At 52.5% G+C, this 27,877-nt stretch overlaps 2 protein-coding genes across 7 annotated transcripts in view; one reads left to right on the top strand and one right to left on the bottom strand.

The window, feature by feature from the left end:
- PTPN1 (protein tyrosine phosphatase non-receptor type 1) overlaps positions 1–10,414 on the top strand; it is a 61,800-nt gene extending 51,386 nt beyond the window's left edge. For both annotated transcript variants that reach the window (XM_019726094.3, XM_074317887.2), the window contains exons 5-9: positions 156–293; positions 2,744–2,953; positions 3,308–3,469; positions 3,845–4,068; positions 6,425–10,414. In XM_019726094.3, coding sequence (XP_019581653.1) covers positions 156–293; positions 2,744–2,953; positions 3,308–3,469; positions 3,845–4,068; positions 6,425–6,611 — 921 coding nt within the window. In that variant the 3' untranslated portion in view covers positions 6,612–10,414. The remainder of the gene's footprint in view (positions 1–155; positions 294–2,743; positions 2,954–3,307; positions 3,470–3,844; positions 4,069–6,424) is intronic.
- Positions 10,415–10,982: 568 nt separating this feature from the next.
- RIPOR3 (RIPOR family member 3) overlaps positions 10,983–27,877 on the bottom strand; it is a 65,202-nt gene continuing 48,307 nt past the window's right edge. For 4 of the 5 annotated variants that reach the window (XM_088789074.1, XM_074317881.2, XM_074317882.2 and 1 more), the window contains 19 exons: positions 27,778–27,831; positions 26,474–26,497; positions 26,132–26,185; positions 25,334–25,483; positions 25,091–25,154; positions 24,725–24,768; positions 24,453–24,578; positions 24,227–24,372; positions 23,416–23,545; positions 21,810–22,379; positions 19,068–19,198; positions 17,995–18,118; positions 17,218–17,353; positions 16,421–16,582; positions 15,684–15,845; positions 14,982–15,184; positions 13,763–13,846; positions 12,479–12,569; positions 10,983–12,033 (listed from right to left, as the gene is read on the bottom strand). In XM_088789074.1, the coding sequence (XP_088645200.1) occupies positions 11,933–12,033; positions 12,479–12,569; positions 13,763–13,846; positions 14,982–15,184; positions 15,684–15,845; positions 16,421–16,582; positions 17,218–17,353; positions 17,995–18,118; positions 19,068–19,198; positions 21,810–22,379; positions 23,416–23,545; positions 24,227–24,372; positions 24,453–24,578; positions 24,725–24,768; positions 25,091–25,154; positions 25,334–25,483; positions 26,132–26,185; positions 26,474–26,497; positions 27,778–27,831 (2,556 nt within the window). In that variant the 3' untranslated portion in view covers positions 10,983–11,932. The remainder of the gene's footprint in view (positions 12,034–12,478; positions 12,570–13,762; positions 13,847–14,981; positions 15,185–15,683; positions 15,846–16,420; positions 16,583–17,217; positions 17,354–17,994; positions 18,119–19,067; positions 19,199–21,809; positions 22,380–23,415; positions 23,546–24,226; positions 24,373–24,452; positions 24,579–24,724; positions 24,769–25,090; positions 25,155–25,333; positions 25,484–26,131; positions 26,186–26,473; positions 26,498–27,777; positions 27,832–27,877) is intronic. The other variant, XM_074317885.2, reaches the window with a different exon arrangement.

The raw sequence follows: 27,877 nt of genomic DNA, 5'->3' as shown, positions 1-27,877 counted from the left end.
CCCCAGGAGGTAAGCAGGTTATGCTGATGGGACTTCCAAGGTCAGAAAACCCCAGGGCTTTGGGTATCATAAAGCTTGTAGAAGATACCCCAAACCTTCAGTCATTAGAAAATGGTCAGTTGCTCACAATAATTCAGTGTTATTTTCTCCCCTAGTTAAAATGTGCACAGTACTGGCCACAAGAAGAAGAAAAAGAAATGATCTTTGAAGATACAAATTTGAAATTAACATTGATCTCTGAAGATATTAAGTCATATTATACAGTACGACAACTAGAATTGGAAAACCTTACAGTAAGTATGGCACACACTTAAGTACTCAGATGGTTAATGGTTGAGGTGTCTTTTCTCTTGAGTGACATTACCTAACGCCCACTTTTCTCTGAACAAGGTGAGGTTTTGGCACTATGGTGAGCAGAGCTTACCTGCTTACTTACCAGGTGACAAGGGTACCTGGGGAGCGGGAGGAGGATCTTAGGTACCTCCTTCGCCACAGAGCGCTCGCGCTCTCTCTCTCTCTCTCTCTCTCTCTCTCTCTCTCTCTCTTTCTTTCTCTCTGTCTCTCTGTCTGTCTCTCTGTCTGTCTGTCTCTCTCTGTCTCTGTCTCGCTGTCTCTCTCTCTCTCTCTCTCTCTCTCTCTCTCTCTCTCTCTCTCTCTGTCTGTCTCTCTGTGTGTCTCTCTCTCAGCACTGGAGACATGCGCCCTGCTGTAGCCATGCACTGAGACTCTAAGGGAGTGATTTATGGAGGGGTTAGATGGAGGATTTTCAGGAATAATGTTGGCAGTAGGTTGGAATGTGCCTGGAGGATTATGTAGTAGACTTTTTTCCATGCTTTTTAGCATCTGCAAGCCTGACATACTAAGAATGACTTCTGGTAAACTTTTGAGAATATTTCTCCTGCTTTTTGAGGGAAACGGAATTCGGACTGAGCAGAAGAGGGTGCTATCTGGGGGGCAGAGCAAATAGCAACGCTTGGAGGCCTTGACTTTGGGATCTGTTTGCTTGAACAGACTTTGTTTTTAAAAAGTCTTCCTCAGACATGCGTACCTGCTCAAGTGCAGGTCTAGAATGAATCCCTTGAGAAAAAGGTAGGCAAGTGTGAGGGAGGGCACAGACAGGAGATAACCCACACCTTCAGGATTAAAAGAAAGAACTTATTTGTGGCATGTTTTCTGCTTACTCGGTTTTCAAAATATACACAAACTAGAAGAGGTATTTCTCTTTTAAACCATTAAAGTATTGGGAAACCATTTTCTAGAGAGGAAAGGATGAAATAGCTGAGTATGGTTCTATAAATTATCCTAATGTCATATGCAGATTTCTCCCAGTCCTGCAGAAAGATACCAGTGTACGTAACAGCGGGTGCAGGGTCGAATGTGTATGTTCTCTTCTGATGTTAGGTCATTGGTGTGTATTGAAGGTCCTTCCACACATTTTCATCACACTCGGGTTAGAGAAGGTTGTCATAACTAAGCTGTAAGCTCTGGGAGGACAAGGGTGCCATCGCTACTTCATCGTGCCTGGCCTGGTCCCTGGCACACGATAGGCACGTTGCGGACATTTGACAAATGAAGGAAGGCAGTGTTGGTAAGCGGGTCTCCGGCAACAGCCTCCATCAGCTGCTCTCCAGATGCCCTAGGCACTGCCTTGGCCCTTGGCACAGCACCGCGGGGGACCGTCCAGGCTGGCACGGCTCCTTACCTTCCAACCTTGTTCCTGTGCCCACTTGAGCCAGGCTTGCAGGCCTTGCTGAGCCAGTGGCTGGTTCCCATCTACTGTGTGCCCTTCGCTTAGTAAAGACCTGGAGTGCTCTCCTCCCAGTGAGAACTACATTTTGGTCGCTGCGACTGGAGACCAGGTGTCCACTCTGCGAGTGGACTCTCTGGCTCAGGAAGGAGCCAGGCTGGATACGGCACCAGAGGCCATTCGTTTTTCTGCTTCACTGGGAGCAGACGGGGCCAGAGGGAGAAACACTTAGGGCCACGGGCCACGGTCCTCCTTTCAAAAGTTACTGCAACAGGCTCAGAGCACAGGCCCTGGAGTCAAGCAAACTTAGATCGGAACTCCTCCTCCCCACTTAGTAGTGGGCCGGCCTCCGAGCCGCAGGCCCCTACTCGGGAAAACGGGAATGCTGGGAATCCATATGTGCCTGAAGGATTGGTGAGAGAACTCAGTGAGTTAATGTGCTCAGCGCTAAGATGAAGTCAGTGCTCGGGCGTCCATCTGTTTAGCCGGGTTTTGAGCCACACATGGCAACCTCCAGTCTTTGCAGACCAAGCTGGGTACTTTTTTCTCTAAAATGACAACCCTTATGAAGCCCTGAGTTTCCCAGAGCTGATGCCACACAGTTTTGTTTTCACTCTTTCGTGAGAAACCTTGTGCTATTTTTATGACAAGGTTACCGTGGGTGGCGATGAACCATCATTGTGGGGCAGAGAGAAATCAATTGTGATGACGACAGCAAAGGTGAGAGGGACATTGGAGAAAAGAGGGGGCTGAGACTGGCTCATCCTAATGGAAGTCAAGTCAGAGCAGGAGCAGCCTGTGGTCCAGTGTTGAGCATGGCGCCTGGCACTGCGGTGCGTGGCGTGTGTGGACCGGGTGCACGGCCCCAGGAAAAAGGCTGAGCGTTACAGCTGCCTCAGAGTGAGCGGGTGGAAGGGCTCTTGGTGTGGACTTGGAATTTGTGATTGCTGTCCAGATGATTCTCTTAGAGTCGCCATGAGTATTTTTCTCTTTCAGTCTAAAGAAACTCGAGAGATCTTACATTTCCACTATACCACGTGGCCTGACTTTGGAGTCCCCGAATCGCCAGCCTCATTCCTGAACTTTCTTTTCAAAGTCCGTGAGTCAGGGTCACTCAGCCAGGAGCACGGCCCCATCGTGGTACACTGCAGCGCCGGCATCGGCAGGTCGGGGACCTTCTGTCTGGCCGACACCTGTCTCTTGCTGGTAAGGAGGCCCTTGGAGACCCCAGGAAGAGACAGGACCACATTTAAATCTCCGCTCTGGCCTGGCCACAGCGCCTCTGGTATTGTCTCTGCAGTAAACGAGCTTCAATCTTCACTTTTTAACAACTTCCCTCCCCTGAAAATAACTTTATGCCAAATAGCTTTGTTTGGAGGGATGTTCTAATTTTAAAGAGGAATCTAGCAAGATCCAAAGAAGCCCTTGTCTGTCATTCTTTCCCCTGTGCTCAGACGGCCCCGGTCTGGCTGCATTTGCTCACATCTTCCCTGCTCTGATTTTCCCTGAGTAGGCACTGGAGAGTCGGGGCTGTCTCAGTGTCTCCTTTCTGGCTTTCAGATGGACAAAAGGAAAGACCCTTCTTCTGTTGATATCAAGAAAGTTCTGTTAGAAATGAGGAAATTTCGGATGGGGCTGATCCAGACAGCAGACCAGCTCCGTTTCTCCTACCTAGCTGTGATTGAAGGTGCCAAATTCATCATGGGAGACTCTTCAGTGCAGGTCAGCATTGCTTTTGCTTTCATGCAGGTGTGTAAATTTTCTATTTTTGTATCTGAAGAAGGGGGCTGTCAGTTGTTCAAACACTGTCATGTGTCAGAGCAAATAGCTGTCCTTCGTGGTTAAATAGCTAGACAGTTGTGGAAATGTTCACAGGCTTCCAGTTTCTGCCTTTGAAGTGGGCACATAGAGGGCATTAATAGAGAGAATAGACTTTATTTTCAAAAGATTTCACCTTCCAAGTGTATGTCTGGAGACCCAAGAAGCAGCGAGAGCCCCTCACCAAGCCATCACCTCTGCTCACTGAAAGAGGAGCAGATTTCTGACAGGTCAGCTGAGCATGACACTGATGGGACTTCCTCTTGTGGGTTTTTCCAGGAGCAGTGGAAGGAGCTCTCCCACGAGGACCTGGAGCCCCCACCTGAGCATGTCCCCCCACCTCCCCGACCACCCAAACGAATCCTGGAGCCACACAATGGGAAATGCAAGGAATTCTTCCCAAACCACCAGTGGGTAAAGGATGAGTCTGAGGAGGATAAAGACGACGGCCCCATCCAGGAGGAAACCAGAACACCCTTAAGTGTCCCCTGCAGTGTGGAAAGGTAATATAAGAGGGTGCTGGCTTACTGGGGGTGGGAGAGATGACCTGTTCCAGAAACACACGTTAATATTGAAACCCTGTGGGAATGGGGCCTCTGGATTGGCCTCGACTCGCCCAGTGTTGGCTCCGGGCAGTGACAGACTTCAGTGGGGCTCTAGCCCCACCTTGTGGTGCTCGTTGGGATCAAGTTCAGAGCCCTGGGAGTCCGACCTTCCCGCCCTGTGATGACACTGCCCTGCCCCAGGCTTCCGGCTTTCCCAGAATGGTCCTTTCGGGAACTGAACCTTTTCACGGAGTCTGGATGAAATTGATTGCCATTTTGCTTCCTCACAGTTTAACAAGATCGTTGAGCACCTATTGGTGCATTGAAATACTGAGGCAGCTAGACTATAGCTCCCCATCTGTGTCTGGACCATCTTGTTGGGACGGCGATAGTAGATTGTAGTGGGAGCCTGTGGACAGTGATGTGGTGGGGGTCCACCCCGAAGTGACCAGCCTTACAGAAGAGACACTCAGCTTTCCCTGGGTGGTCAAGGAAGGCAGGCTGCCTGCAGGAGGTGGCCCTATGTGGATGCTTAAAGAATGAATGGGAGTTAGCTCGAGCCTGAGACTATGGAGGCGGGGCCCTTGGTACCTGCTTTTTGGAGCGCAGTTTAAGATGAGTGCCCATTTTCACCCTGTATTTGTATGCATCCAAGAAATTAGCCTACAGCAATTCAGAAACAAGTGTGCAAAGAGCTGTACAAGCAGAAGTGTTTGTTGTGGCATCATTTATAATGGCGAGAAATTAGCAGTGAGCCGATTATATACCCAGGGATTAGATAAATCCTGCTTTCTCTCTGTTGGGATGCACTGCAGCTGTTTAAGAAGGGACCTGGCTGTACCGATGTGGCAGACATTGGAGTGGCAGTGTCTGAGAAAGCGAGTTACACATAGTATGTACCCCAGGGGCTCCTCTGGCTAAATTGAGCATTAGAGTCTCACCTGGGCACCTTGCTAAATGTTGATTGCCCTAGTCCTGACCCATGAACCTGAGTTGCCAGGGCCCTTCATGCAATGGTCCTTATCACAGGTACACCAGAGCTGCTTCTGGAGAGACTTATCCATTGGGGCCTCCCAGAGCACAGGCCCTGTGATGTGCTGAGCAATAGTTTGGTGACTGTCCTCAGCGAGGCTGTGCCCAGCTTTCCAGGGCCTCTGTTGATGTTCTCAGGATGGGTCAGCGTGCTCCATCCAAGGTTCACAGAGGGCTGAGGATGAGAGAAATGGAGCTGCAAATGACTTGTCGCGTTCACGCCATGTGTTCTGTTTTCTTTATTACTTGAGACTTGTGTCTTTCACACTCTGTGCGTAAAGATGGTGAATAGGGAAGTGTAGATTTGGGGAGCTAAAAGCCAGAGAGTTCCAGGAAAAAGTGGGGTTGCACCAAGAATGTAGGTGCCATTGGGCATGAGTGGGAGCCCATATGCACGCAGGCCCCAGCCCTGAGCCAGGGCCTCGCAGGGTAGGGGAGGAAAAGCAATGCTTCATGCGGCCTTCTGTCTCCTAGGGAGGCGGTGCCTCAGGGGATCCTGTCTGTCACAAGATGCCATGTGGGCTAGAAAGGCCATGGGTGCACACGTGAGGCTGGACTTCCTGTGGCCAGGGCCTTCTTGATGGAGGCAAGGGTGGACAGGGAAAGGCCTGGTTAGGAGGGGAGCGAAGAAGGGCCTGGCTTCTCATGGGCCCGTGGGCGTCTGCTGGCCTCTCCTGAGACAGTGCTGGAGTAAGAACACTGCACATTGTCCCCACTGGGTCTCTGGCTCACCACCATGAAGGCAGCCTGTGGACCGCACACAGGACTCCTGGGCAAGGGTCCTCCCAGTAGGATTGCACTGCGGACTCGAGCCTGGGACACCCGGGGTGGGCAAAGGGTCAGTGGGAATGCACGCTGTCTTCTACCAGCAGTGACAGGCCCCCCTGTGTGTCAGCATCTGTCGGGGTGCCCAGGGAGGGAGTGGAAGCATGCAGGCCACACCATTGCGTTCCCTGATTGACGGGAATATTGTACAAGCAGACCTCAGGGCAAAGTTAGCACGTGTCTTGGCACTAGTGCCTATAGTTTTCCTCAGACCCTTACCCACCCTCCATCACTAAGGAGTCCACCGGTTTCCAGAAGCCTGTCCTGGCTGAGAGGGCCACCGAGGCCCCTGGGGGTGTGGGGGGGTGGTAGACAAGCAGGCTGCAGGCCAGTGTCAGCATTGCCAAGCTGTTTACATGTGGCTCATTTTTTCCTAGAATGCCTCCCGTCATCATAACGTCCTTGCCATTGTATTCCCCAGAATGAGTAACCCACCTCTGCCCCTCTCGTTCCTCAGCACGAGTCAAGACACTGAAGTCAGAAGGCGGGTTGTGGGGGCAAGTCCTGCCCAGGAGGAGCCGTCGTCACCCAAGGAGGAGCAGGACAAGGCGCTGACTCACTGGAAGCCCTTGGTGGTGAACATGTGCGTGGCCACACTCCTCACGGCTGGCGCGTACCTGTGCTATAGGGTGTGTTTCCACTGACCGATGTGTCGGCAAGAGCACGTGTGCAGAGAGCACCGGCCACGCCTGGCGTGAGCAGCCAGTGCTGTGGAAGGATCTGAGCCAGTCTCAGAAGAAACCCATCAAAGGTCTTTAAAGTCTGGAACTGTGAAGGGCTAACAAGAGAGAATTGAGGATTGATGCACTGGGGTTTTAAGGAGCCCTGTGGTCCCAAGAATACAAGAGTCTAATCTCAGGGCCTTAACCTATTCAGGAGTAAGTAGAGAAAATGCCAAATACATCTCTCTCTCTTTATTTTTTCCTTTTTTTTTTTTTTTTTGTGTTCATTTGTTTTTGGAAAAAAAAAAAAGAATTACAACACATTGTTGTTTTTAACCTTTATAAAAAGCAGCTTTTTGTTATTTCTGGGGGGAAAAAAGACCAGGCACTTAATGAAACTTTCTTGTACCCTTACGTGGTGTGGCCTGATACACAATTTCTATTTGATTTCCCAGGGAAAGACTCCCACACTTTGAGGAACAGAAAAGTCCTCTGAAGAAGAGGGTTTAAGGGTGTAGGGCACTGTCTGGCTCAGTCACTTCCTTTGCTGTGTACGCACTGAGCTTGCGCAGCACCTGCCAGCTTTTGCATTTGAAGAAGAAAAATAACAAAAGGCCGTCTCTAGAAAACAAAACCCGGCTTGTGCTTTTGCTCAGGGTGCCCCCACTGGTTTCCTATGGTTCACGTCTTCATCCATCCACTCTTGTCACAGCCATCTCACTTCTGGCCTGCCCTCATCACTCCGTCCCCCAAAACCGGCTTCCTCGAAGTCCCTGCCTCAGGGTCAGAGGTCACCATGGTGACCACCGGCTTCTCACCCTGCCATTGAGATCCAAGAGGAGCAGTTTCCACTTGATTGGGAATGTAAATGCCATTTGAGCAGAAATCACATGAGAAGTGTGTTGCTGTTTTAAGGAGAAAGAGGATTAGCTACCAAACTCTGGTCGTGGAGATCACCTCACAAGACTTTTTTTATCATTTTAAATATTTCACCTCTTTTCAGGCGACCGTCCTTGAGTTTATCAGATGGTTTAGGAACCTGTAAACAGTTTTTTTCCTTGGGGGTGATTTTTGGGAAGGGGTCTATTGTAGAAAAAGAAAACAAAATCAAAACCCCTTTCACTGGAGTGGCGGGGGGTTGGGGGGTGGCCGAGATCGTGCGTGAGCCTGTGGCTCCATGCGGTGGGTCTGGGCTCATCTGAAAATATTTGGCTTCATTCCAGTTCCTGTTCAGTAGCAGCACAGAATCTGACTTACCTCCACCCCACTTGCCCGCCTCTGCTCGTAGAGCCCGCACTGGACGAGCAGGTGGGCGCTGGTAGGTAAGGGCCCACTCACAGTGTAGCCGGGCGTGACCCAGGCGGCCATTTGCTCGGCACTAGGCCACCCTCCCCGGGCTGTTGGTCTTACCCATTCTCCTTTTTCTGTTTTCCCCCTCTCCTTCCTTCAAGTACCAAATCCACAACCCATTTTTTGAGGAGAACAAAGGAAAGCACCGTGCTGGCGGAACACAGGAAAGGTGGCCGGCGCTGGTGCAAGTCGAGAGGCTGGCCTGGCCCAGGCACCCTCTTGGGGCATCGCAGGCGGGCGACACAGCATCCTCACGGAGACTGCATGTTGTGAGCCTCTCCACTCCATATTTATTATTTTTATTTTTTTCCCGAAAAGTGTCCGTTGTGCACTAGCATTTTCTTAAACCAATAATGTATTAAAACTTTTCGTGTCAGCCTTGAATCAAAGGCTTTCTCAAAAAGTACAATAATAAACCCTCAGGTAGTGCTGGGAACGTTGATTTTGCCGTGAGTGAGCCTGCTGCGTCAGACCAGTACTAGGAAGGACAGTGTAAGCTGGTTATTTCGTGACACTGTGGGTGATGTGAGAAGAGGTTTGGCATATGTTTATAGAACAGTGGGATAATATATAATGAACACTTGGATATTTAAGCTACGTGACAAGAGATACTTTGTCCCCGTTACTCCCCTCCCCGGTTATCTCAGTCACCGCTTTCCCTGTGTGTATTAGAATGCATGTCCCGTCTTCTTGTGTCCTTATCCAATACGACGTGCTTGAAATACTTAGATCTCTGCTTGCTGAAGCGCCCCGTGTGCAAGCCCGGTCTGCCTTTGCATGATCAGATCATTACGTGGCCGTGGTTCCTAAGACTGTTGCTGATCTGATCGCCGTTCAGCAATGGAGGGATGTTTTCCAGCAACAGATACTTGCCTGATTCCTGGCATGACACTCTGGTGACTTCCTTGTGAGGCCCGGCCTGTCCTGGTCCAGCTGGGTCCCGCTGTAACTCAGACATTCCAAGGGGATGGGAAGCTGTGATCACACCTCACGCTCTGGACATTCAGGCAAGCAGGGCCCTCCCCCCGCTCCCGACACATACCTTTGGGATCAGCCTCCACTACCCCAAGTTCACACTCTTCTTGAGCAGACTGTAATTTGGAGCCAAGGCAACTATTGGAAACCACACTTGAAGCCACCTGGATGGCGACGGTCCCTTAGAATCAGCTTGCTGCTGCCTCGTTTGGGAGGGCCTTGCTGAGAGCGGCGTGTCTGCCCCCGCCTGCCCTGGAACCCTGGGGCCCGATGGTGCTCACGACTCTTCCTGCGAGGGGAACTTAAAGACCTCCACATTAAGTGGCTTTTTTAACAAGAAAAAAACAAAAAAGGCAGCTGTAGCTCACGAGCTGCTCTTTTGCCAGCATTTTCACATTTTGCCTTTCACGTGTTAGAAGCCGGTGCAGAGAAATCCTGTGGTGGGAACGTTAGAGGCATCGCCCCGCAGAGCCTTGGTGAGGTGTGGGTCAGGCGGAAGTGCCAGGCTGTAAGCATTTTTGAGTTGGCTTGTTTGTTTGTTTTTGAAGTCCTGTATATGTATGTAGTAGTTTGGGTGTGTATATATAGTAGCATTTCAAAATGGATATACTGGTTTAACCTTGTATCCTTGGAAAACAGATGGCTCTCCATCTTGTTACACATGTTAGAGAAGTAGCGAGCTGCTCTACTATATGCCTTAAGCCAATATTTACTCAGCAGGTCATTATTTTTTACAATGGCCATGGAATAAACCATTTGTACAAAAATAAAAACAAACAAAAAAACAAGGTGTTTTGGTATAATACCTTTTCAGGTGTGTGTATACGTGGATGCATGACGGGGTGGGGTGGGGGGCGCGTCTCAGGGTCTTCTGTGACCTCACAGAACTGTCAAACTGTACAGTTTTCCAACTTGCCATATAAATGATAGGTTTGCCTTTTAGTTGCAACAATAAAATTTTTTTTTCTAAAAAACATGGATTTGGGGTGCTTCCCATTTCTTTGCTTAACGGGCCTAAACCAGGATGGGCAACTCCTGTTTCTTTCCGTCCCTGCTGATGTGAAGTGCATGTTGTCCATCGAGGAGGGTTATAAGTTTCCCACATCTGAGGGTCTACGGGCCTCCTGGAGTTGTGAGCGCCTCTGAGCCGGGGGCGTTCCCCTTCCTGGTGAGGGTGTTTAACACGTCAGGCCTCAAGCCCGTTTCCTTCAAGAACAACAAAACCCACCTTTGGAACGTATAGGGCCCTTGGATAACAACAAACCCACAGGAGCTATTTGAAGAACTGCTCAGGCCTCCAGAACGTGTCCTTAGCCGACTGCGTGTAAGACACAATGGTTGTTACCACATCCCAGTAGCCCCACACAGTCACGTATGGAGAAGTGACGTGGAAATAGGAGATACGCAAAATCCGTGTAGTCTTCCTTTCTTGTACCAAATTAAATGTAAATCTCCCCTAATGTGAGGTTTTGACTTTTTATTTTTGAAATAATTGCGGACTTGCAAAATATTGCGAAAGGCGTACAAAGGATTCTGTCCTTCAAGGTTTTATAACTTACAAAGCTGGCTGCTAATTAAACTGTTTATGCTTTGGTCTCCTGGCAGGATCCATGGAGCTAGGAAACAAACACAGGCAGGGTCACGTGACCACGCAACGGCCATAGAGGACTGTGGGGACCAGAATGGTTTTGTCATGCCCGCTGTCACTTCAGTCTTTGTCTCATACAAAAATTGGCATCTGAGCTTTCACAAAGAGTTGGAATACCAGTGTGAAGGAAAAAAAGAAACTGAATTTGTAACTTGGAAACGGAACTCAAGTGAGGCCAAAGGCCAGACCTGGGCCATGTCGCATGGTGTCTGGATAGGAGAGGGCACCTGGGGAGCCTTCAGAGAGCGCGTGAATACCTTGCGCACACGTCTCTCGGTAGCACATTGGTGAGAGAGTGCAAAGGAACAGGAGGGGCGAATTTCCCCCCAGCACGATGTTTGGGAAAACAGCCACTCCACTTTTTTTCAGGTAAAATGAAATACCAATAAAAAACGTTTTTTTAATTGGAATTTCAGAAAATTGAACATATAAACAAGGCAAATAAATACTCAGTTAAACTGAAAAGCACAAAATATATACAGGAAGTTGAAATGAGAATGTTTAAGTTACAAAGTTCTCCAATACCAACGCCGATAGTCACATTCAAACTCCAGGTTGTCTTGACATTGTAACACAGGACACATTTGAGTTTTTTTAATAGACAAATAGGAAACTTTCAATTTTCTTGAAAGCAATATGCTCTTCAGTGAAATCTTTCTCCACACCAGCTTATGGCTTCTGAAGCAGTTGATTTAATGGGCCCTACGTTGACTTGCTTCAAAAGTTGGATTCCATTTTGTTTAGTGAGGTCCAAGTGAACGCTTTTCCTACTACGAGACTCAGGGCTTCTTTCGTTTTTGCTGTTGAACACAATGAAAATAAGGTCCACAAGCAGCAGGCCACCAGCAGGCATTTGGGCCACAGCTCAGGTTAAGAGTGAATCGTAGACACCCTGGTTCTGCACCTTCCCACCTTCCCCAGCCCACTCAGCTGACCACTCGCTGCAGTTGAAATGACCTGACCCACCGCTCTTTCCTTACCAAGGCTGTGGGGGCGCCCAGCCTGGTCCTGTTTGGACTCAACCCCTTTGTAGTGTGACTGGCTGGGGCTGAGCGAGCTCTACATCCTGGGGAAGGGCAGACAGATTCTCAAAACCAGAGGCTGATGATGGTTTGAAGTTGTGCAGCCTTGTTCTGCTCCCGTTCAATAGTCCCACTTTCATGTTTGTGCCCTGGGGCTTTGTAACTGGTCCGGAGACTCGGGGAGCAGTTCTGGCCGCCTCACACTTCTGGGGGGCACACAGCATGCCCCCACCCGCAGCTCAGTCCATATGTCGAGACGGCAGCAGCAAAGCAAGGATGCCAGATGTGTGCTCATCGGCTGAGGCTTTTTAAAATATTGTGATTTCCACATCTGCCTCCTGGCCAAGGGCTTCTCTTTGTTCTGAGCAAAGTTTGTCCATCTTCTCAAAAGCAAAGCGTCCTTTTTCACCTGAAATATTAAGGTGATCTGTCACTGGATTGTCCCCTGCCTCGATGATTCCTACTCTGGCAAGCGAAGGTGGCCTTAGCGCTTCCCGATGCCTGGGTCTTGGCTGCCCCTGTAAAGGGCAGGGGCGGGAGCATTTGGGAGGTCCTAACTGGCCACGCTTGCCCCTATGTCCAAGATGGAGTCTACTGAACTTTAATTGTGTGCCTTGCATCTGCTTTCATTCCCAGGGAACAAACTGAAGTTTAAGAAGGAAACAGCATTTTTTGCCACCTCAACTGTGAAGGAAACCTGTTTTAGCCAAAGGCAGTTACACGGGTTGGTAGTAGTACCCATCGGTAGGCTGTTTCGCATCTTTCGAGAGCTGGCCATGGCCGCTCTAGCACCACCCTTCGAAGGACCCAGGATCCCCACTGCACAGCACATGACATTTGATGCTGTTCTTTACCAAACGACAGCGTGGCTTCCCGGGCTGCTGCTCGCACGGCTTCCAGGTCAGATTGGCACAGGCTGGCGATCTGATCAATGCTTTCAATGCCCTGAGGTTGGGGGAGAGAAGGTCCATTAAGCAGTAGGCGGAATCCACTTTTACAAGCCCTGCGGGACCAGCCCTAGCACGGTCTATGGGGCCTGAGCCCTGCTCTCTTCTGAAGGTTTCCGGGTTCCTTATGTGGCCTCAGGTTCATCAAAAGCACCACCGGGAGCATCTCATCTTTTCAGGCCTGACGCCTGCCAGCAACCAGGCCAATAGCAATGATGTGTGGACAACTTCTGAAAGGCCCATCTGGACCCACTGCCCTCTGGATCTCCCTGTGTCCTCCCTGCTCTCCCAACCCTCGCCGCCAGGTCAGACGAGGAGGGGTGCAGTCAGGGCCCCAGTTCAGGCATCCCTGACCCCCAGACCGCTCTCCAGGGCAAAGGACTAGAGCGCATTTCAGCTCCTTCCACGGGGCACCCTTATCCTCTTACTAGTTATTATAACCAGATCGTCCTGCAATTTCCTGTTGATCCATTCCAGAATGAATGGGGTGAGTTTACTCTGTCTGGGACTATTTTCATCTAGTAAATTGGCAATTATTTTTTAAAATGAGAATTCTAAATGCAAGTGAGGTTGAAGCTTTTATGCACAAAAATGCTCATAATGACAAAATAAATGGATGAGGAACCTGAATGTTCTATAGTACGAGAGTGGGAAGTAGGTTTAATTAAGGTATACGTTTGAGAGACTCTTACTAAGGAAATGCAAAGCACTATCAGTCTAACACAAAAAGTTCTTATGTTGTTCACTGTTTTTAAACTATAATATTACCAACCATTTTAAATGCTCACACACAACCACCAACAAAAAAGGAAATAACACCAAAATGTCAGTAATTTTCGCTATGTATTAGGATGAGGGATAATTTTTACATTTTTATGCTTTACTCTCTTTTCTACAACGAGCTTATTGTGCTTTGAGAAGTTTTTAAATTGATATTAAAACATATAATTCAAGAGCTCAGAAGTGACTCCCTGGGGCCAGCTGCTGCTTCACGCAGAGCCGGAGCAAAAGCTCACTGTTGAGGGGTCCCTGCTGGTAGAGCGGACGCCTGCTCCTCTAAAACCGGCTCTTCAGCTGCTCTCTGGCCAGCGGTGATTTTCTTTTTGGTTCCAGGGGAATCATTTTGAAATGAACTAATGTGAGCCACAAGCAGGCTTCTATCCATGACCAGCGAGGACAGGCTGAACTCACCCTGAGATGTCTTAGTGCCACGCACGCGGCTTGCTGGAGTTTCGCATCATTCTCTGTCAGGGCGTTGGTGTAGAAGAGCAAAGCCTGGGAAAGAAGGCCGCTGTGAACAAAGGGAGGGGGCCGAGAGCAAAGTCCGTGCTGCCCACGGCGTGTCCTCCGACCGCTGACCATCAGTCAGGTCCTTCGTACCTTTCTCTAAACATACATCAGGCCGTGATCCATTCATCTTTGGGCCAGGTGTACAGCCTGGAGATGGATACTACAGTATTGCTTATCTCAAAAAACACTGGTGCCTGGGCTGGCGGTAACCAGAAAGCTCTTTTTGTCTACATTTTAATGTTTATGAAATACATTCTGAAACTGCTATCTAGTGAAAATGCTAAACCAGAGAGATCAGATGTCCAGCGGGGACAAGAAGAATTGAACACACGGCGGGGAGCTGACCCTGGAGGCCGAAAGAGGCAAGGCCGCTGCTTCAGGCCTGAAGGAAAAGCATCCCTTCCCTTCGTCACCCTCTTCCACTCACAGCTCTGAGCCCGTCCCCATCGGTCACATGGCCATAGCCAAGTCACTTCAGCTGGAAAATAAAGCTGGCACTTCACAAAATTGTTGTAAGTACGTGGGGGTGTGCCTGGCCCTTAGGTGAGCCCAGGAGACGAGTGAGGCCCCAACATGGCCCTTCTGCACGCTCAGGGGCTGGTACCTTAAATCTACAATAGTCACAGGTCCAGGAACCTAAAAGGCAGAGGGGTCCAATTTCTTGGTTTTCAAATGGACCAAACACAGTGAACCAACCAGCCGGCCACACATTAATTGCAAGTAAATGAGGATGACCATTGGAATTCTAAGAAAAACCTGCCTGCAAGTGACATCTCAGAGACGAAATAGACACGTTGTTTTAGAAACACTGAGATGAGTGAGGTAAGTTTGTGCATGTGGTTCTGTGGGTTCCTCAGGTGGGGGTGGCCTGGCCACCCCAGCCCAGCCCAGCCCAGATCCCTTCCCAGGGCTGGTGCTGCCAATGGTGACGGTGATGGCATGAGCAGAGCTGTGTTCACGTTTGGGTCTCCCCTAAATCCACAGGTCTTGCAGCAAAAGCAGCCCCCAGTCACTCACGAGCCTTTGTATTTTTCTAAGAAAGCCTTCCTCCCTTCACCTCCCCCCAACTCGCACATCTGCAGCCAGGGGTTTGCCCCCCGCCCCCTTCCTCACATCGTACCTTTTCCCGAAAGCTCTTGTTCTTGGCTGCACTGGCCAGGCTCGCGCTGGCTGCCCTGCACACCCTCGAGGTCCCATCCAGCTGGAGCAGCGCCCAGGCCCTCAACGTCTGGGGCAGGGGCTGGAGCTGGCCCAGCCGCTTGCCCTGCAGCTTCCTGACCGTCTTGGCCTGCCCCGTGCACTGCAGCTCCTCGACGAGTGTTACTAGAAGAGATGGAAGAAGTGGGCCCAGAGTCCCCACTCTGGCTGCGTGGTCTGTACAGCTGCAGGTGTGTTTTGCCCACTACCATTAGCCATGAAGAAGCAAATCCCGGAGTAAGCTTATGTGATCACTGAGGCCCAGTCTGGATTGGTGTGAGAGGGGCCTCCTGGAATCTCCAGGAAGGCTTTCTAGCAAGGGATCACAGACACCCTGAAAATTAATAAAACCCCAGCCCATACAGGGACTCTGCCCAGCCGAGGATCACTGTCACCTCCAGTTCTGACCTCAGTTCTGTGCTCTGTGAAACCTCCTTCCCCTGCAGCTAGCTAATCTCCCTATGTGGAGGAATCGAATTAAATCAGCTTCTAAAGGACAGCTAGAGGGGAAAGGCTCAGTGGTTCTGGGAAACTGACTTCCAACCGCCGGGACGGCTCCACAGATGGAAGTCACTTTGTTGTCACTGTGGCTTTGAGTCCACCTGCCACCATCCCCAGCCCGTACCTTCCTTGATGAGCTGGGCGAAGTGTTTCTCCAGGTCTGAGACACTGTGCCTCTGCAGGTAGCTGTGGAACTGGAACCAGGTGACAGTGTGCTCTTCAGGGAGCCCAGCACTGGGGAGCAGCCCGCCGCAGCTGACCACCTGCTCCAGGAGCCTGCGGCACGCTGGCAGGACACAGGAGAAGGCCGTGAGGAGAAACTGAGACCTCACCCCCTGGGAGCCTCTGCAGTGTGGCCAGGTCAGCTCAATATTTTCTAATGGCACGTGGTGGGAGCATGCTTCGGCAGCCTGGGAATATGCAGGCCACCAGGCAGCCCAGGCAGTGATTAGAGCGGCTTACATTACAGAGCCACTGCCTGGAGTGTGACTGTCACCTTTCAGTTGCCAGAGAAATACTCTGCATTCTGAGGAAGTGTCAAGACACCTTTTTTGAGCAGATGAAGTCCTGCCCACCTTCCCATAAAAGTTCTTTCTTCACCCCTTTAAGGTTCTGGCGGAAGCTATGGAATCTGTCCCTAGAAAATGCACCAACCCACTAATGTTTGCAGTTCAGGGGTTCACAGACCACTTGTTCGTCTCCCCAGGAACAGGAAGTGACTTGTAGTCACGCTGAGAAATGGCGCCCATTTGATGCCATGAAGACACTTGGGGAGGCGAGGCTAGGGCTATGATTAGGCCACTGTGACAATAGTGGGGGCCCGAGACACACAGCGTCTCTGGAGGGGACGGAGGGGCTTACCTATCTCCAGTTGTCCCGGGTACTTCCCCCTGACTCTGTGCAGGAAAGTCTTCTTGAGCTGGTGCAGGAGTGCCGTGGCGGGGCAGGCCAGGACCCCACCGGGCTCCGTGCACCCCTTCCACAGCTTCAGGCAGCCCTTCCTCCGTGCGGCCTGCGGAATGACTGAAAGCCCGGGCTCAGAAACCTGACTGGCAGTGGGGAAAGCACGACTCGGGGCTCAGAGATTTCCCTCTGCTGGGACCTGAGGTTTGGGAGCTGAGCGGTGACATGCAGCGTCCTTTCCCCACACTCCAGTGTGACACATATGTGATGAGCAGCTTCACCTCACATGCCTTATCCAGGTCACCACCCACAGCCTTCACCACCACCTAGGGTGGCTACTGTCACTAGCCTCTCCTTGTGGACAAGGAAGGTCCCACGGTGGGCCGAGGCAGAACTGGGGTCACACCTCCTGTTTGTTTCAGCGCATGCTGTGGGCCTGGAGTGTGTCCCGGGGATTATTTCATTGAACCCTACCCAGTGGCCTCCCCATTATACAGATGGAGAAGCTGAGGCTCCGAGAGGTGAATCATTCGCCCAGAGGCACACAGGGGACCAGAGCATGTGCTGTGTGACCTCCCTTTCTGCACCCACAGTGTGTCTTTGAGCCCAACCCAGCCACTGTCCCTAATCGCACCCCTGGGCTCCAGTTAACTTTGGACGTCGGGAAGGGAGACGAGGTCCCCCTGTACTTCAAAGCCCATCACTTCGTGCCATTCCCACAGGCAGGCAGCCCATGGTGGCAGGCAGTTACTTACTCTCTTCAATGCACGTCGCCTTGCTGACCTTCTCAAAATCAAGCATGGAAAGAGTCTCCAGAACCTGTTTTTGCTGTGCAGCTTCTTCTAGAAGGCATTCCTGGACCATCCTCGACAGATGAGGAGAGGCCAGTTTCTGGAAGCAGCCCACGGTGCTCTGTGTTAGCACGGACATACCCTCTGCCAGCCTTCATGACTGCCCCCACCTGCCCTGTGCCCATCCTTTCCATCCCAGTGGCAGCTCCCTGACTGGCACCTGGGGACTCCCCCTTCACCAAGGTGACTGAGACGATGGGACACTGGCTGGAGCTGCCAGGGGCCGCCTCTGCCTGCCTGAAAGTGAAGCCAACCCACACAGGAAAGCAGAGCTGAGAGAGTAAGAGGCCCAGTCATGATAACATTTGAAACCCTGGATACAGCTGGGCCTGAAGCCCACCTCTGGGCCTGTCAATTCCATGAGCCAGTAAGTTTTCCTTTAGGCTGAGCCAGTTTGGATTGGAGTTCTGGCATCTACAACTGAAAGAGTTGCAACTATCGCCTTTGATTCAGGGCTTGGGCTGCATAAGAGCCACAAGACGCTTCACCCAGGCCTGGCCTGAACCTTCCGCAGGGGAACCTCCTCAGTCTCACTGGCTCCAAGGAATGGGCCTCTCATCCCTGCACCATGCTCTCCGCTACCTTCAGAACCAGCCCTTTGCAGAGTGAACTGCCCCCTTGCTGGGCCCCTGCGAGCCCCTCCCTCTTCACCCTCAGCCCCCACCCAGGTCCCTCAGCCACCTGCAGCAGAGCTTTGCAGACTTGGAGATGGACCTTGAGCAGCTCATCCAGCTCGGGGGCGCCAGCCGTGAGCTCCCGGGATGACTCTTTCAGCGATGGCGGTGGGGCCAGGGTCCTGTCCTTTCTGAGTTGGATTGAGAAGAACTGGGTGACCATTCTGGTGAGGGTAGAGAAAACCCTCCCTCCCTGAAGAGTTCTGAGAGGGAGGCCAACTCCGAGTCCCAGAGAAATGGAGTTAAACTGAGGGAAAAACTAAGAGAAAAGGAAAAGCAGCAAAAGGCGACAATAGCTCAAAACCCGTGTGAGGCGGCGTCGGCCCAGGGCCTGGGAGGCAGAGGACAATCCAGGGCGTGCGGTCTGAAGTAAGCAGCTGCAGTTCAGATTAATCCCTAACTCTGGGACTCTGGCCAAGTCTGCCTCCCCTAGCCTCAGTTTACTCATCTGTGAAGTGGGGACAGGCACACCCAGCGCTCAGGGCGGTGAGGGGTAAGTGCCCAGCCAGCATGCCTGGCACCGTAACCTCTCCATGGTAGAGGCAGAGCCTGAGGCCTGGGCAAGAGCAAAGTGACATCATCACGTTGGGTGGGACTGCGACGCCCTCCCCTGGGACTGAGAGAAGAGGAGGAGGAGACATCGGGACTGTTGGTGCATTTCAGGCTGCGGAGCTTTGAGGAGAAGCGCTCACAAGCACGTGAGCGGGGCAGGTGGGGCTGCCTGACGGAGAAGGAAGGTGGCTGTGCAGAGGGGACGGGGAACACGGTTAGTGCTGCTCGTTGGTTAGGTCAAGGTCAGAGGCTCTACTGCATCTTCCATCATTATTTTTTAAGGTTCAAACAGAAGCCCATTGTTTGGAGCAAAAGGCTCAGGGCCAACCGGACCGATTCGCACTCACTCAGTGGTCACTGAGAACCTGCCCTGTGCCAGGCAGCGGGCATATGGGGACAGGAGGCGGGGGCATAATAAATGATCGGATACCAATCAGACAATGGGAGACATAGGCCAGGAGGCTGACAGGAAGCAGGGAGCTAAAGCTGGTCACCTGGTCAGCACTGGGGGGGGAGGGGTGCACTCACCGGGGACCCTGGGGACTCCCAAAGAGGGACAGCTCGTGTGGGGCGAGGTCGGCACTGAGGAAGCTGAAACTCTCTAGGATGCAGTTCATCAGGCTCTCGGCCGAGCGGTGCTCCTGGCGGCCTCCGCGGGGCTGTGGACCAAGCAAGACCTCAGGGCAGCCGGCCCCACCCCCCTGCCCGGCACACCCACCTGCACAGCGTCCCTCAGTGGGGTTGCAATGCCCCAAGTCAGGACAGGGGCACCGCACTCCCTGAGGTCCCCCCTGAATGGCCTGTGACCAGGTATGGCGCAGAAGCTCAAGGGAGATAGATCTGAAAAGCCTCACCCAGTCACAGAAACCACAGGGACAGGGCAAGTGACAAGAGTGAGTGAGCGGTGGGGTCGGGGTGTGTGTGTGGGGGGGACTATGAAAGGTAGGAGACGGGTGCCCTCCCCCAGGAGGACAAGCTGCTGCTTTAGCTGACACCCGCCGTTTGGGAATGTGGGGCCAGTGTTGCCAGATTGTTCAGTTGTCTAAGAAAAGCTGGGAACCTAGGTTTTCTATGGGAAGATGCCCAGTTTTTAAATATTGACAATATGAAATTATTTTTAAAATATGGTGTGAGTCAGGCCAAACACCTCTTCAGGAGGCTCAAAACTGCCAGGTGAGCCTCTGGACTCCAGGTGTGTCGTCTCCCAGGGAAACGTGCAAGGAAAGGAGATTGGTGGCAGCCCCTGACAGGGGACTATGGGGGGGCGGCCTTAGAGCCATTGCTCAAGTCATCAGAGCCTGCTAATGGCAGCTCCCTTCCTTGGCATCTAGAAATCCACTACTGGAGATGTCGGTCTTGTCCCCGTATATGGTCCCCAAGCCCAGCTAGTCTGGGCCTCGTCCCACACAAGACACAGCCCAAGCAGACGCTGCTCTGCAAACCAGAACCGGGCTCTGAAAAGTTGAGCCCAAAGATGCAGAGGGTTCCTTTCCTGATAGAAAAAAAAAAAGTGTGTGTAGATATGTGCATATGCGCGCGCGTGCACACACACACACACACACACACACACACACACACACACAGTCTGTCTCCTTATTCACCGTACTGTATAAAGTCGCCATGACCTCTGAATTTGTGAAACGGAGCCATTGCTCCTTGGGGAAATGCTACGAGCCTCTGGTCACAACATTTCCATCAACTGATCAGTATGTAGCCTTGTTTTATGTGTGTTTCTGTTTAAAGACATCTTATTTCATACATGTTAGTTATTCCTCAAGGCCAACAGCAGATAACTCACGCCTGAGCAGAGCTTATCTAACACACGTTTTCTCCGGGAGGCACCATAACCTCCCTGCGCTCAGGAACACGAGCCAGCACTTCAGCCCTGCGCTCCGAGGTCCATTTAAAACACCAGAATCACCAGAAATAAGCACGAACATGTGAATAATGTCGCACTAAATAGACCACGAAAAGGACACCTGAGTAGAGCATAACTAACACGAGAAGTCAGAGCATTGTCACCGTGTTCAACCTCAGCTGGGAACGTGCATGTTAGATGACTCAAGTTTTCTGTCACTCTCCACCTGCCCATGAATGGCTGTGAAAGCATCATGAGTATTGATTTGGGGGTTACAAATAAATTTTAGCAAGTAGGTGAATTCGCAAAACCAGAATCTATGAAAAATGGGAATCGACTGTACATATGTAAGTACACATTCAGACACATATGCATATGTGTATAATTTCTCTTAGAAAGTCAAACTAAAAACCATGGCCTATAATCATTTGTATTCTTCTGACTTGGTTTGCAAAAAAAAAAAAAAAGAGTTCCTTAAAGATGTTTAAAATGATTGCTTTATGGTGGTATTATTTTAAGATTTTTATGTAAAGTGGGTATAATTTTTCAAATTACAGGTATGTGACAGAAGCTGCGTGCATGCTGACTCAAACTGTTCTACATGAAAACGCTGTTAAGAAATACAAAAAAGGTGACTATTACATTTTTCTCTTGAAATTTTCAGGTAGTTCCTTTTTAAAGACCATAGCGGTGGTAAATAGTGGACATTTATAAGTTACTACGTATAAAATGAAAATCCAAGTTTCTTTCACCTGTGCTGGTCTGTAATGTTAGGGGTGGGGGTTGGAGTAAAAACACCAAAATGAATTTTTGAAGGGAGCTGTTGAGCTATTTCCGTGCTAAGTGCCCTACACAAAAGACAGTGGTTTCATAGATTAATTGATGTGTAAGCAGGTTGTGGGGTTGTGCATTTTGTTTTGCATACATTTAAGTTTACGTAAACCACAAAACTAGGATAATCTGCCCAGGCCAGCATCTCTGAGAGCCCCCTGAGAACTGCCCATGGAGTGGGCCCTGTCAAGTTTCAGTGTGGGGCGTGGGGCCACATGGGTTCTTCCTTAACACCAGCTCTGACCCTGAGAACACCCCACATTTGAGGTTTTAATGGTGAACCCCAGCCTCACCTGCTTGGGTCAGAAGATGCAAGATGGGGCCCGGTTCTGACCGGACGTGAGCAAGTTATCCACTCTGATTCCTGACTTCCTCCTACAGTCCTCCTCCCAGCCCGATGAGGGCTGCTGTTATCCCCATTTGACAGATGAGCAAACTGAGGCCAGGGAGGAGACATTGCCGACCCAGGTCATTGCAGGGGTGAGGCCAGGATGCTGGCCCAGGCTGGCTGCCCCCAAAGCCCATTCCCAGTCGTTATGCTATCGGCAGAGCAGGGCTGCCACCCAGCGGAGTGGACATACCTTCAGTCTGTCCCTGAAGCTGAGGACCTGGTATTCCAGCTCCCGGAGCTGGGGCTGGGAAGAGTCTGTGCACTTCAGTAAATCCAGGACCTCCTGCAGGGGCCTCTCGAGGGTCACCCCAGGCTTATCCACTCCATCCTTGGTTTCTTCTTCATCCTGGCTTTTCCCACTGCCCGGAATCGTATGGTTGTGGAATGTGGCGCCCCGTGGCCGGCTGGGGCTCTCTATTCCCAAATTCCTCCAGCCAGGCTGCTCCACAAACGAGCCTTCTGCCAGGTGGACCACCTCCGGCAGGAGGCCCGGGGATGGGGGCACCTCCTGGGCCTCCTCGATGGAGGCATTGGGGCCAATGGCCAAGGGCAGGAACCCCACATCCGAGGTGGACGCTGAGGTGCTGGTCTCAGTGTCTCGGGGGTCCTCGGAGCTGAAGGAGTCCATCTCTGGCAGCTCTTGACTCCGGTTCCACATGCCAGGGCCCCGAAGGTCACTGTCAGACAGGTAGCTGAGGATGGAGGTGGCCCTCGGCCCACCCAGCAGCAAGACCTGCTGCGCTGGCTGCTGCAGGACAGACTGGAGAGGGGGACACAGGACCAGCCTCACTGGCCACCCCAGGGACCCCAGCGAGGCTCCCCCCACAGACACTTGCTCTGCATACCCACGTTCTTGGGATGACAGGCCCACCAAGGTGACTCAGGTGCTCGTAGCACACCGGACCCTCCCTGCCCTCATCCCCATCACCTCTCTACCTCGCTCCTTTCAAGCCCCAGCGGGCCTCCTTGCCGCTGCTCACATCCTCCAGGCTCATTCACCTCAGGACCTCTGCACTGACTGTGCTCCGCCTAAGAATGTCCTGCTTTATTTTCCCATGGTCCTTCTGCCCCTGGGGCAGGCAGTGCTCCCAGAGGGCACAGTCCTTACCTGGCCTAGAGAAGAACCTGGCACATCGTTTTGAATGAGTGAAGTGGATGAATGAGTGAAGGACCTGACATACGATACACGATGAGTGCTCATTGCAAGGGCAGCTCGTCACTAAGCGTTTGGCATTTTACACGCCCTGAGCTAAAGGCCGTCAAGTCCCACCTCATTTATCCCTCACACCTCCCGTCTCCAAATGCATCGCCAGGCTGAAAAGGCTGCCGTGAGTACAAGGTGGAGGAGGAGAGGCATCTGCCCCGGACGCCGTACAGTGTCTCAGGAAGAATACGGAAGAAGCTGACAACAGCCTAAGGGGGTGGCCTGGCTCCCAGGAGGTCCCAGGAAAGAAATGATTTACTGTATGCTATGTCGAGGGATTATCTACTGGAAACATACATTCAATTTAAGTTTAAAACAAATAAATTGGAGGCCACGGCCATGGCTGGGGTGGTAGAACAATCCAGAAGACCCCAGTCCAGGCACACAGGAGAACCACGCCTAGAGCACCCCAGACTGGAGGGGCTGGCACCGAGGGAGAAAGTACAGAAAACCCCCAGGATAACCCAGAGCAAGGGAGGCTGCACCCCCAGCTTGCTACGTCCAGAGGTGCCGGGCTGCTCAGCCAGTCTCCGAGCTGGCCCTGGGGAGTCACCCCAGCCCTCCGTGACCCCAGTGTCCCTGGCCCACTCACCAGGTAGTACCTCTCCCGGAAGCTGGGTGTGCTCGGGGGCGTCCAGTTGTACAAGGAGCCCTTCCTGTTGCCCGCAGCAAACTTGGCTGTGGGGCTGGGTGACACCAGGAAGATCTCCGTATCAAATGGGCTGGAGGAGAGAACAGAAGGTCAAGGTGTCATGATGCCGGGAGGACATTCGAGCACAGCAGGGACCCAGGGAACTGAAGACGAAAAGGAGGCCCCGGGTTACAGGCCCAGGCCTGGGGCTCCAGCTCCACATTCTCGACCCTCTTGGAGGCATCTCTCAAACGCCCAGCACCCTGAGGGCCCTTAGGTGGCATGGGGCAGCGATTCGTCACCACACACATGGGTGACATCCCCTGTAGAAGCTCAGCAGACCAGCAGTGGATGCTCAGTGGTGCCATTTCCGCTAAACATCGCCACCACCCCTCTCAGATTCTTCGTCTGTAAAGGGCACTGTTCTGGAAAGATGTGTGTGTCAGTCCCAGGCATAGGTAAGGCTGGGGACCCTAGGCTTCGCCGACTCTGCCCTTGGAGCACGTAGGTCTAGTAAACCCTCCCTGCTTCACCGAAACCTGTTCTGTGTCGTTTGCACACAGGCCTGGCTCCAGGTGTGTAGGGCCCAGCCGGCCCACAAGAGCCTGTGACTCCGGCACTGCAGATGAGAGCAGAAATGCCCACGGGTGGATGCTAGGACATGGTCAGGCCACCAGGGGGAGCTGGCGAGGCCCTCTGGCTCTCTCGGTGGGAATTTGGAGCTGACCAGGGAGAGGCAGCAAGGCCTGGAAGGAGAATGGCTCCCACTCACTTCCACAGCACCTCCAGCTGCAGCTTGATGGTGCCCAGCTCCGTGATGTCTACCACGATGACCTGAGGCCGGGTCGTGAAGAAGTCGGTGATGTCACACGTCACTGTGCCCACGGCCAGCGAGCTCAGGCCCCGCAGCTCTGTCACCTGGGGGCAGTGAGGCGTTGTGGGTGGTGTCTGAGCCAAGCCCCTGGGTATCCTGTCCCCACTCCCTAGGCCCCACCCACCTTGATCTCAAAGTTCTCGTGCAGGGTAGGGATGAAGGCCTTCTCCTCCTCGTCCCAGGTCTGGCTGTCATCAGACTCGATCCGGCCCTTCAGCTTCCAGCGCTGGCGGCCCAGGCGCATAAGCACCTGTAGGCAAGAAGGAGCGGTCAGCCGCCCAGGTGGGCGCCACCCACCCCAGCCATCTGCCTGGGGGCCCTCCCTGCCAGCTGGGACCATGGGACCCCCAAAGGCATGGCGGGGAGCTCTGAGGATTGACCCGGAGGGTGCCCTACCTCATACTGGTCTCCGGGACAGAGGCGTGCGTAGCCCACCAAACCTGGAACACAGAAACGGGCAAATCTCCTGTCTGCCCCTGCCCATGGGCCACAGGCCTTACTGGGGACCTCCTGTCCTAGTCTGGGGATCAGCTTCCGGGAGGGATAAGCCATCATGATGGACAGTGAACAAGCCTAGGCCCTCCCATCCAACTCAGAGGGGACAGGACTTGCCTGAGGTCACATGTCCCACGAGTACAAACCCAGAGCTGGGCCTGGACCCCTGGATTCTGACCCCCTAACCCAGCAGAAGTCCCAGGGCCCCCAAGAAGGCCTGACACCCCACTCAAACCGCTGCTGCCCACCCACTCTCAGCCCTGTTACCTTTCATCCTGACGAGGAACTCGCCCAGGTGGACCTCCAAGGCCCCCTCGATGAGCCACATGTCCTGCAAAGCCCCACACAGGGTAGCTCAGCGCCTGCCCCCAGGGCCAGGCCACGGGGACACACAGAGCCCCTGCCATACAGAGGCCCACGGGTGGACAGGTGCTTCCTCAGGGCCCAGGACCCCCGACCCCCAAAGCTGGGCCCAGCTGGCGCTCTCCCACGCTCCCACTGCCTGCCCACCTCGGTGCACTCCTGCAGGCTGCGGCCCAGCTCCTGCAGGCTCTCTCGGGAGGCGCGGCTGGGCGGGCACCGGGAGAAGGCCCGCTGCATGTTGGAGGCGCCGTCACGCAGGCGGCACTGGATGCAGTAGCCCTCATAGAGTTCGTCCACCTGCCGGGGCACAGGAAGGTGGGCACTGCCCACGCCAAGGGGCCCAGACCTGCCTGCCACTCTCACCCTCTGCGAGAGGCCACCCTGAGCTACTATCCCCACCCTGCACTGGTTTGCTGGCCCCCATGGAATGGGAGCCCACAGGGTCAGGACCCACGCCTGTCTCATCTACTCCACGTCCCAGCACCTGGCAGCCGCTGGCAGGCAATCACTGCACAAACGAAACTGCATCCCATCTCTCCCTGCCCAATTTTTCACCTGTAAACGGGGAGTTGGGTTTGTGATATCCTGCTCTCCCACTGGGCCGCTAAGGAGTAAAGTGAGATCATGGAAGAGTTTGCAGACTTCAAAGCTTAAAGGACATGCTGTGCCACCTCGGGCCAATCCTTGTCCCTCTCTGGGCCTGGACTCTTCCATCTCTACAATTGGGTGGTTGTCTCAGCCTTCCCAGCTCCCTAAGACCGAGCATGACATCTTTCTCGGCTCAGCCCCTGCCGCTCCTCCTTGTCTTTCTCCAGCCACTGAGCACCCAGGCAATCCTGCCCCCTGCTCACAGGGGTGTCCCCACTCCTGCTACGCCCGCGGAGACCCAGCAAGGCGACAGACTATCCCAACTGTACCCTGCGACACCACGGGAACCAAGCTGACCTTGCTGATGTGAAACTCCATCTTCCGAATGTGCCTTTCCACAGAACGCGTTTGCTTCTCCCAGAAAAAGAAAAGATGCTTTAAAAGTAGCCTGGGCCACCTGCCAGCTCCTGCCACCCTCCTTCAGGTCTTCACACAGAACTGGGCTCAAAGCCAGGCCAGCCCCTCACCATCCTTGAGGCTCATCGCTGAGCCTCAGTTTCCCCATTTGTGAAATGGGGAGGAAACCAGGTGGTTCTCCTATAAGACGGCCAGAGGACGGAATGGGGGCAAAGAAGCTATTCTCATCCCGCCAGGCCCAGCCACCTCGCTTACCACGTGCAGGCAGGAAGTTTCACTCACCTTGTCCAGATCATAATAGAAAGCCTGTGGGGGAGGAAAGGGAGGGAGAGAGAAAATGTCAGGGCTCCGGATGCTCCTCCAAGACCCGGAAGCTACATTCCAGGGCCACCTGAGCTCAGAGGAGAAAAAGCCAGCAGCAGAAAACCAATAAGATGCACTTATGCCCCCCCCCAAAATAAAAACCAGCAGCCACTCCATCCTCTGAGGCCCGTGGTCCAGGCTGAGGAGGAAGAGTGATTAAACACATGCGCTTTGGGTTCTAGGCCTGGCTCTGTCTCCCAGGCAAGTTACTCAACCTCTCTGAACCTCCATTTCCTCGCGTCAAATGGGATCGCCATAGCATCTACCCCATAGGGTTGCTATGAAGAGTAGAGGACACAGTAAGCACTCAACAAAACGGGGACCATTGTGATGTGATTGTTTAAGGGATGATTTCAGCCATGACCAGAAGAACTGAGAGCAGGGAGAGGAGCTGGCACCACCCAGGAGTTCAGGCCTTGGGAAATGGCAACTCCAGACTGGTCTATCCCCGCCAGGGACCAGGGTGCCACCAATGAAAATAAGATATTGTCGGGGCGGGTAAATCTGTGTAGAAAGGTCCAGATGGTAAATATTTCAGGCTTTGCGGGCCATATGGTCTCTGCCGTGGTAAAATGAAAGCAGCCACAGACAATATGTAGATGACGGGTGTGGCTGTGTGTGTGGATCAACTATTTCCGAAAGAGGCCCTAGTTTGCCCATGGAGATTAGAATCACTGTATCTGAGCCTGGAGGAGTTTCCACAGGGTTGAGATTCACTAGCGAGAGCGTGTAAATTGTGACTTCATTTTTATGACTCTTTGTTTAAAACCCTCTCTGCGCACTTGTATGTATGTTTACATGATTCTGTGACCAGGGAGAAAAACATGGGAAGATAAGTACCAGATTATCCTCAGAGTTAAACAGGGCGGGCCAGAGAAGGTTGGAGGGCGGGGGTGTCAAGGAAAAAGGAAGATGGGTTAAAACCCCCAAAGCCTATGTTTTGCCATATATGCATTTATGTGAAATTGTATGTGTGGGATTGTGAAATTAAAGCTCCCTGTAAGAAATAAAGAACAAGGAAAGTCCCAAGCCTTTGGAAAGAAGAGTAGCCACACAGCAACTTCTCGGAAACCAAGAACCAGCAGCAATCAGGGAGGCAGGAACCCACGTCCGTCACCCCACCGTGCGGCCCCAGTGCAGTCACAACCCCTTGCTTGGCCTCAGTGTGCCCATCTATGAAGTGGGAGCAGCTAAAACATACGAACCTTTATACACTCGCCTACCTTACAGTTTCTTCTAGAACCGAGAGAGACTGGGGGACGTGAGAACCGCTGTATCTGTGTGGAAGGGGTGGGATGGTTGCTGGGAAGGGCTGGGGACTGG

This window comes from Rhinolophus sinicus, chromosome 13 (assembly GCF_057876585.1).
Source record: "Rhinolophus sinicus isolate RSI-liver-muscle chromosome 13, RSI-T2T, whole genome shotgun sequence".
Classification (NCBI taxonomy): Eukaryota; Metazoa; Chordata; class Mammalia; order Chiroptera; family Rhinolophidae; genus Rhinolophus; species Rhinolophus sinicus.
This window is presented reverse-complemented; position numbering and strand designations above follow the sequence as displayed.